Consider the following 10,762-nt stretch of genomic DNA (forward strand, 5'->3'; position numbering starts at 1 on the left):
ATTACGACCGCTTTCATAATTTCGTTTTGTAAATCACATGCTCTGATGTATAATCATACGTCTGTTTGTTGTTTTTCATCATGTATTTAGTTCCGTCAAAGTGAATATAAGCTGTAGTTTTGAACCGCTTGACCAGAAAGTGGTTGTAATCACTAAATGTTTACACACGGAATAGTCGGTGGTTCTTTGTTTTCGTGTTATTGAATTTTAAACCTCTGAAGACCTTAGAAAATGTAAAATTGTTTTCTAATGACTATTTTCATGTGCCGTGGCTGATTGTATTTGTATATAATTAACAACAAATCGAGATTTTGTAAACTGTTAATGAATGGTGGAATATTTGCATCTAGAAGAAAATATAGCCAGCATCTGTTGTCATTTCCAAACAAACCTACCGTTCAGCTTCATGTAAATAAATAATGACTATTGTTATGCATTGTGTTACAATTTAGTAATTTAACTTAATTGAAATGTCTAGTAACATTATTATTGAATCTGTATATTGTCCTCTTGTGATGCCTACACAATTTCATTTGGCAATCTGTAATTTTCATTCGTGTTTTAATTGTATTAACTTAATTAAAAATGCTTCAAAGACTGAGTTCGTTACATAATTAAGTCTGTGTTGTCTGTGTATATGCTGTGTGTATCTTAACTTCTCAAATCTGATAGTTTGCCATCCTGTATTTTTAATCTTGATGCATTATCATTTTTATTTATTACAACTTTCATCGTGCTACGTCAGAGCCTTTATCATGCCATTTAAGCATTCACGTTCTCAATAGCATCTTACCTGCATCTTAATGTAAGTGTTTATCGAACTGAAGCGAACGCTCATCAGTAAATTCAACCATTTACAGGGAAATATGAGGAACAGAAATATCTAAAGAGCAGTGACATATGATGACGATCCCGAGTTAAGTCGCCATCAGGGGATTCAGGTCAAACATTTTACATTCCACCTGCAGAGGTACAGGTGTGAAAAAAACAAATATTATATCAATATGTCAACAAAAGTTTAATTTCAACTCAAATTCGATGTAACTAGGACAAAATATAGACTAACGGCAACTTTACACTTAGACAGTACAAACACAAGGAGAATAAGACCAGGTGTTCCAGAAGGACAAGGGTAATCATTGACCACACCTGATATTTAAACCATGGTCAATCCAAATAAAAAATGCCAGGTTCTCAAATGAGAACGGTATACAACAACGGAACCACAAGGAACATTAACAAACATCAAACATGTCCCTCATCAATACAGCTAGGATTTGAAGTGGACATCATACGGTAGCAATGTTTTATTTTATTTTCTAACTCAAAAAAGAATAAACGCAATTTCCTTAACTAGCATCATTTTTATATCATGATTAAATTGATATCATATTGTTAATCATTTGTTTTATTTTTCCCTTTATATGCGACAAAAAGGCTTCATGTTCTTCAAAAACATCGGTAAACAAGAATTGCACTATACGTTCGTGGGGCATAAATTCCACGCATATACCAGTCCACAAACGTATGGTTAACTCCGCATAAATATAATATGTAGCATTGAAAACTTGACAGAAACAATGTTCTCAGTGTTGTGTTAATTTACATATCTCAATCTGAAAGACGCTTGGATCTTCTTCACACATCCTGGAAAAAACAGGGTATATTGTTAACTCTTCTAGCTAAGTTTAAAAGGACATTCTGTACAACTTGGCAAATGTCTGTTTCGTATCTCTTTAGAACGTTTTCTAACTACTTTAAAAATTACTGTCAACTTCAAAATATATGTCCTAATTAATAGGAAAGTGCAATTAGTTTGTCTATATATAGTACACTGGGGATTCCGGAATCCCTCCGCTGTCTGTACGTCTCATCATATGACTGTACGTCTCATTACATGAACATTAAAATTAGCCTGTCTAAACATAGCACACTGGGGATTCCGGAATCCCTCCATCGTCTGGATCATAGATTGTGTGCCAAGTATTAGGTAAATACCTAAGTCAAACAGTTCACAGTTACACCTATAATACCTACGTGGATCAAAGTTCTATCGGTTTGTTCGATTTATTTTTTGCCAATTAAAAAATATACACAATTATTTTATTGAAAACAAATCAGTAATGAATCAATCATGATCGCATTAATGTTTCTTAATCGATCTAACGTGATCTATTTACAATATTGATAAAATATAAAATTAAAAAAAATGTTTGTTAATTCCATACAATGTCTATAAAAGCGTGTCCATTCATGATGTGACTTTTTTTAAAATAAAAAGACAACTGATGAAACCCCAACTCGTGCTGAACATCCATCTAACATCTTCACTGCTTTGTTTGCAATTTACTACGATTTAGAATCAAATGAGATATTGACTTTGTCAGTATAACGATAGAACAGTCTTTAAATTGTCTGTTGGCGAATTTTCAATTTGCAATTCAATTATTCTTACGTCCAAATAGATATAATAGTTATTTCATAAACTAAAATAACATTTTTTCGTTACACTCATATCTTGTGTTTTTTTCCCTTTCAATAATTTGTTATCTCTCGGCAATTTCATTTCATTGATATATATACCAATATTAGCAGTTCGTGAACGTTAGGATTTGTGGATTAAGTTCGAAGATAAAGCGTGGCCAGGAAATCCAAATTAAAACAAATCCTCCAGGAAAATTGATGATTTATACACAGCTTTCAAGGTACTTTAAATTTGATTTGTACCATTATCATAAACGTACATATTGTAGTGATAATATTCTTTCTGCCCTGAAAGTACATGTATCCCGCTAACATATGATCGCACTTATTGACACCTCTGTATATGGTTTGAGCTTACGTTATGTATTTATACCGAGATGGAATCAAATGTCAGATTAAGTACGTTTACAGTACATTTCCATTGGAATTCCATCAAACATTTTTTCTTTCCTCTGTCAAACTGAACATTATATTTGCCTTACATAGCAATATGTAGAAGACGTCTGAATATTTTTTCGTGGAACTCTTTCATAAAAGATTTTTCGTCTCGCAATGCGTTAATATATATTTGATACGATATTCTTACCCGTAGCTATATTTGCCAACCAGGGCGTAGCCTTCCTGAATATCAAACTCAAACCCGATCTTAAATGAGTATAAAACCTTGGGTATGAAACAATCTGTAAGACAGACACCTGTAAAAACACAAATGTTTACAAACAATTAATTCAAACTCTCTATAAATCCAACTAGACACATTTCAAAAAGTGAGATGGAGAGGAAAATCAGGTGTCTAGGAAGGATAAGCGTCCTCCTATTTCTTAATGACATCAGCCCTGTACACCTTGGTAAATCGAGTAAGTTATGTCGCATTCTAACGAAGTAGACCTTGAGACATAGACATGAGAAGGGGTTTAATAAATGTTGACATTTCAGTCGATTAATTTCATTTGTTTAAGTGCCCTTCTAGGTTTGAATATAGCCTTGCCATCACTGACGAATACTAGGAGAAATTTCAATAAAAATGTTTCTTATTCGCTTGAATATATTTTGTACAATCTTCTTCGCCTTACTGTCATTACACACCATAACATCACAAGGGAAATTATATAACTAAGAAACCTAAAGTTAACAATAGGACACCCACTGTATAACAACTTATATACTGGACACTTATAATATCCGTAATAAGATAAAAGAAACAAAAACGGTTTTACTCCAGAATATAGAACACTGCCAATTAGACCGTTATACTACCCTATAGTAAATTCAACAACTGCAATATAAAATTAAATCATATTGATACTCTAATACGTCTCATCACATGACCGGAGTCTCATCACATGACTGTACGTCTCATCACATGACTGTACGTCTCATCACATGACTGTACGTCTGATCACATGACTGTACGTCTCATCACATGGATGTACGTCTCATCACATGACCGGAGTCTATTCACATGACTGTACGTCTCATCACATGACTGTACGTCTAATCACATGACTGTACGTCTCATCACATGGATGTACGTCTCATCACATGACCGGAGTCTCATCACATGACCGGAGACCCATCACATGACTGTACGTCTCATCACATGACTGTACGTCTAATCACATGACCGGAGTCTCATCACATGACTGTACGTCTCATCACATGACTGTACGTCTCATCACATGGCTGTACGTCTCATCACATGACCGGAGTCTCATCACATGACCGGAGACCCATCACATGGCCGGAGTCTCATCACATGACTGTATGTCTCATCACATGGCTGTACGTCTCACCACATGGCTGTACGTCTCATCATATGGATGTACGTCTCATCACATGACCGGAGTCTCATCACATGACTGTATGTCTTACACATGGCCGGAGTCTCATCACATGACCGGAGTCTCATCACATGGCTGTACGTCTCAACACACGGCCGTACGCCTAAACACATGGCCGTACGCCTAAACACATGAGTACGTCTCATCACATGACTGTATGTCTCATCACATGACTGTCCTAACCTAGCTCAAACAACTTCATTTTCAAGACCTATCTTTTACTGATTATACGGGTCGGCATATGATATCTTCTGCCAAGCAATATAACTCACCTTTGAGCTTACAGCAGACGGGGCGCTGTTTATCCCTGCCTACCAAAGCGTGATTCGGGGGACACCTGAATGATTGTGATCGTTTGTCATCATCTATTGTTGAAACCAAACAGAATTATTAAGTAGTATCTTGATAGTTGACCACAAATTAACTTTCTTTTTAACAGAGATTCCGACATAATAATGAAAAGTCATATTAAATGGTGTGTTGTTTGTTCAATTCGATAACATTAACCTCTGTGAAAGCCGGTAGCATCTTTAAGATTCTAATAATAATGAGATTCTTAACGGCCCGTCAACACATAAAAGGTCATTAAAGTCATCAAATGGTAAAACACACAGCGATCCAAAAAGGAAATAACATCAAACAAACTAAGAGGTAAAAGACAGATGCTAAAAATCTTAAATGGTTATATAATCACAAAAGATTAAAATTGTAAGTCATAGTCTATAGTACAGACTAACATCTTTCAGCTAACCTAGAATTGTATTAATCAGTTTATTAAACAGTTTCAAAAAGAGTCTAGACATATAAATTTCTCGAGTAAACAGAAGGTCAATGCACTCCAATAAAAAATGTTTAACGGTGAATGGCTCATCACATCCTATGCACCATCTTGGCCTTTGAACCTATAGGAATGCGTAAGGTATGCATGGCCCATCCGAAGACGGGCAAGGACAACTTCGTCTCGTCTTCGTACCATGGCAATTTACGTTAAAATATTGATTTCATTCTTCATGCCTCTGAGCTATTAAAAATTGTTTGTTAAATGGTTTAAAATCGGTAAAATGAATTTTAAAAACAACAGGTGGTAGCAATAAAGCTTCCGTTGCGGCACGATCTGCTTTTTCATTGCCTGGTATTCCCAGGAACCCAGCAAAAAGCAATACGAAAGTTAAAGGCAAATTAATGATATAGTATTAATGTATTTGATATTTCTATTGCAAAGACTTTGTAGAACAGAAAGAGAGTCTGAATGGATAACAGCTCTAATTACTGTGTTTCTTTGAATATATTCAATGGCGAGGTAGATAGCTCGCACTTCTGCCGAGAATATTGAGGCGTTGTTTGGTAGCCTGCTTCCATACGCTTCAACCCGTGAAAATATGACCTCGGCAACCTTATCATTATCTTTTGAACCATCAGTACATAAATGTAGAAATGTTTTATATTTTAACAGCAATTTCAACTTACGATGTCTTCTCCCTATTTGCTTCAGTGTTACTCCTGACAAAACACCATCGTTACTATGTTATGTTTTATATTATTGATAATTTTCATTTTAACTACTTTTGACATCCATCAGTTAAAATTTTACCCCATACCGTCAGAGAGATGATATATTTAAACAATGAATTTGCTATACACTACATAGGGGGACTATAATTAACACTAGTGTTTACTTACCTAACAGTACACACTCGCCGTCTGGCATTGCCGATTCTTTACACGACAGCTGGAATTCACCGACGGCCGGGTCAAAAACGCTGTGTGACGGAACGGTACCTCTTGGGCAGTTTTCATAAAGCACTGGACACGAGCTATGTATTGGCAAACTGAAGCATGTCGAAAAAATACACACAATTATTTTTATGAAACAGTTCTAGAATTACATTACCTTACCTTGTGACATTCGTAACGGCCCGTCAACACATAAAAGGTCATTAGGCCATCAAACGGTAAAACACACAGCGATCCAAAAGGAAATAACATTGAAAAAAAAACAAAAAGTAAAAGACAAATGCTAAAAATCTTAAATGGGTATGTTAACACAAAATATTAGAATGGTACGTCATAGTCTATTTTATAAACCAACATCTTTCAGGTAACATAGATGTTTATTAATCTCAACAGTTTCAAAAAGTGGTTTTAGACTGATAATATTACGATAAAAGCATTCTCGAGTAGACAGAAGGTCAATGCAGTCCAATAAAAGTGTTTAACGGTGAATGGCTCATTAGATCCTATGCACCGAGAGTTGTCTTCGCCTTTCAACATATATGAATGTGTAATTTATGTATGGCCCATCCGAAGACGGGCAAGGACAGCTTCATCTCGGTGGTTGTCTCTACAGCCAGGTGACCATTCACTGATGATAGGTTAGATAAATAAGATTCAAAATATCATTAAAAGCTTTCATCATGAGGCGCCTAATGTTTGAAATTCTTCAGGCTGATAAGGAAAGATATGAGTAGAAGCGGAGGACGGCGGTTAAGCAGCCAAATGTTTGAAAATTACGTTATTTATTTCCAAATGTCCTACTAAACGTATTTAGAATCTGTAACATTATCGATAATTAATTTTAGATATCGATTTTGATTTAATATATCAATAGTGTATTTATTTGGTATATACGACAATTACACGATTATGGAATAATACATTCTCATATTGAACGAATTTTTGGGTATCACCACTATAACACTGAATCGAGAGGTATGATCCCATGTAATTTAAAACACTACAATTACGCAAAGGCACAGAACATCGCTGGAATGGGGTGTCATGCCGCAGTCTACTCCTACTCGATAGCACTAAAACGTCGGCTGTAGTTCCGCTTATCTCAACGTGGCTTGCACAATTATATCACAGCCTAGCAAACACCAGGAGGCCGTCCTTAATTGACTTCAACGATTGATAGGACGCTAAGTCATATTAAATGAAACAAATGCTGTCCAGTTCAAGTTGTCCACATATCAATGTTTGTTTGCAAATAATAGAATATAAGTTGAAAATCGCTAAACCCGAAACCCCTGAAAAGCTACTGGGAAAATTTAAATCTGTGGTCAGGAATTATTAAGATGCGTGGTGTTTTCATGAATATTAGAATTCAACATATCGATATTTAGTTTTGATCACTTTGATCACTAGATTATCCCCAGTCGCCTCCTAGGCCTCAAACTTTCGACCCTTCGCAACACTGACGAGTCCTAGAAGGACAAAACAGCTGTATGATACTTTGTTGAGCTCCGCTGTAGCTAATACTAGTTTGCATTGAAGGGTGTCTTCTCTTTGTGTCGTTTGTACAATATAATATAAATTTAAACATTCACGTGAACGGCCAAAATGTTATTGCATGCGACAAAATATCAATATTATACATACAAGACTAAATTTATGCATCACAACTTCTTTATTTCGTAGAATTTACAAAAATAATTAACTGTAGACTTTGTACTTTATCCCTGCATTACACCTTAAGCGTTTTTCATTTTCATAACTCATGACAAATCAGCCAAATATCATTCCTTGAACAAAATTTGTACGCAATATTTTTTCTATTAATATATTATTAGTTTTCTTGTTGGTTCCGTTATTGTATATCTTGCTCGTATTTGAGAACGTGACATTACTTACTTGGATTGACCAAGGTTTATATGGTGGGTGTCATCGATGAAGCAAAAGACGTTTACTCTCCCGGAACACCTGGTCTTATATCCCTAGTACTTTTCAGGATTCTCTGGTTAATCTTTCTTTTGATTCTATTACGCCTTTGTCTTAATTTAGTTTTTCTTGTTTTTATACTGAAATTAATCTAAACGTTTGTTGTTACTATACGAAAACTCAATGTCTACTTAAACACGATTAGTTAGATTAATTAGTTGGAAATAGTATTCGCTATCATTACACAATGTACTTCGAAATACTTACGCATCGACTGGCGTTGATTTGACAGTGGAACTTGTGATCACAGCTGAAATAAACCATAATCGGGATGTCAGAGTAACCGCCATTATCCTTTCTGTATCACTTTTTATATTAACTTCGATCGCTTTCGTTGAAGAGTTTACCTTCACGGAATTATAGGTCGTCGCCTTGTGGGCGTAACCAACAAAATATTCAAATTGGATCAACATATTCTTTCCCGTGTCAAACGTACATTAATATTCACTGCCTTGTAACAGTTATTCAAGTGCATTTAATCTGTTTCATACCATACACTGTATCAATACTTTCAAACAACTAAGTACCGTTCATATTATCATTAAGGAATGGGTCGATTTTAAGTCAATAACAACGAGACATAAAACGTGAGACCATATTTGGATTTATACTCGTGATACAGTTTGTTCCCATGCAAAAAGTCTGTTGGAAGTAAAACATCCGCATACAATTAAGTCCACTTTTTATCTAAACAGTATGACAGTAAAACTGCAACCCTGATTTCATAGTTCTTAAAATGATAGTAAGAAGTAATGATAATTATTTGGGTTTAATCAATGGACGAGCCAACAATAAAACGCTGTTTGTATGGATGCTTGCGAAGTTTGGGAATCCAATATAAACGAGAGAGGTCCGTATCTTTTTCAGCTATAGGAATTCTATTCAAAAAGTCAAAAAGAATGTGAGTGCAAAAAGAATGTGAAAATGCAAATTGAAAATTAAAAAAGTATTATATGAAATAAATGTCAAAAGTTGTACAATTGACACAGAAGTGAAAAGCAGTTTTGAATATAGATTTAGAATTAGATACAGCATCGCAAAAGCAAATATGCGAAATTTTACCATACAGCTGTTTCATCGTTTTAAGATTCGTTATGATGACTAAATCATGACTAAATCATGAAACATATGTAAAAATGCTCTAATTTCATAATTTTATTAATTTGGTAAATTTGATCAGTTTGGATTTGTTATTGTTGGACGGATCTTATATTTCATACCAATGTCGAGCTTATTAACCGAAGGATAACCACAACGTGAAGGGGATATGCTAATTTCAGTCCTCGCGGCAAACTATGCAGTGTTAGCAGCCGGATTAGAACATCTGGTCTATGTACACTCTCTGAGGCGACTAATGGTATTCCATGATAAACATGGAGAAAACGTCAGTCTACAATTTTTGTTAACATCTGCTGACTTCTTAATGTTTCCGTAAGGTCAAAGTTGTGGATGCCCTACAACGAAGTTGTTATATTATAAGTAACAAAACGATCAGCTGTCTCTGCTTTTACTTATTGGACCTTTAACGGTGAAGTCATCCACAAAAAAACACGACATTTTTGAGTATCTATCGTCTTAATACTTGTTACCAACTAGTGCAGTGAAATTAAGCAGCACACAGATTAATCATGCCATTCGAGTACACATTGGATGGATCATTCCATTTTCACTGTGAGCTGAGGAGGTTTTTACCACTTGAACAAACATATTTAGGTAACAAAAGACCCAAAGACCCAAACGAATATCGAATTGCTTACACGATATTCAATCTCTTTTTAAAAAAAACACACAATTATATATTAAGGTTTTATTTTTCTAATGAAGACGGATTTGACCCATGTGACCTTAATTTGGGGTAAATATGTGATCTTGATCTCTGTGGCATTGTTTATGTGTGAAGGTAATTTCGTTTTATCAACTTTGATGACTTTCACAAAAATATACGAGCCAAAAACAATATTTTTAGTTTTAATAAGATAAGACGATTGCGTGTTCAAACAGCTTTGACTGCTGAGAATATAAAGATTTTTTTTTAACAAATTAAATTTGATTTTCATGGTTCAGCCTTATCTGTCATATTCCTATACTCTAGGTCCCGAGTATTAGTAACGAGTCTTTTCTGTACTTTTTTTTCATTTTCATTGGATCTCTTGTCCTTTCGTAAAAAACACGTGATGGTCATACTTATCCAATATGTATTCCAATTAACTATGATATAACCAGTTATTATTCCCTGGTGCGACTTTTCTGTAGATGGTTTTTTTGCACAAAGAAATCCACCAGACCACAAGAAGAGAAAGAAAATGCAAAATTGTGATCTATTTTCTATTAATGGCAATTACATTTAATTTTCCTCGTGAAATCGATAATGGTATAGGTATAACACAGAGGTCCAATGATATCGACTTTGACAGAGATGGCAAGCTCTTCGAATGATCCCTGTGAGATGTGAAACTATAACGCTATGTTTCATATCTATATAACAACGTCTGTGATTTAATGACTAACACAACTACAAACAGAATTTGGGTCGTGTCTGCTTAATAAGAACAATTGTAAAGTTTTCCACGAATGAGTCCAGTATAATTTCTGGGTAGGGGTGTATAGGCACAATTACCTCACCATATCACACATTTAATCAGTGTAGTTATATACAGATAAGACGGGTATGGTGTTACCTGTATCTAGTATAGCATGATAAGGTTGTAAATATGCCGACA

At 34.9% G+C, this 10,762-nt stretch overlaps 1 protein-coding gene across 1 annotated transcript; it reads right to left on the bottom strand.

Annotated features, from left to right (window-relative positions):
• Positions 1 to 1,586: 1,586 nt before the first annotated feature.
• LOC132563022 (uncharacterized) lies at positions 1,587 to 8,332 on the bottom strand. The gene is made up of 5 exons (XM_060227785.1): positions 8,250 to 8,332; positions 6,006 to 6,154; positions 4,598 to 4,690; positions 3,071 to 3,179; positions 1,587 to 1,647 (listed from the first exon to the last, which is right to left on the bottom strand). The coding sequence occupies exons 1-5, from the start codon at positions 8,330 to 8,332 to the stop codon at positions 1,587 to 1,589; spliced, it is 495 nt and encodes a 164-aa protein (XP_060083768.1).
• Positions 8,333 to 10,762: the final 2,430 nt, after the last annotated feature.

Source organism: Ylistrum balloti, unplaced genomic scaffold (assembly GCF_031769215.1).
Source record: "Ylistrum balloti isolate Yb309-2 unplaced genomic scaffold, AGI_CSIRO_Ybal_v1 Utg371562, whole genome shotgun sequence".
Classification (NCBI taxonomy): Eukaryota; Metazoa; Mollusca; class Bivalvia; order Pectinida; family Pectinidae; genus Ylistrum; species Ylistrum balloti.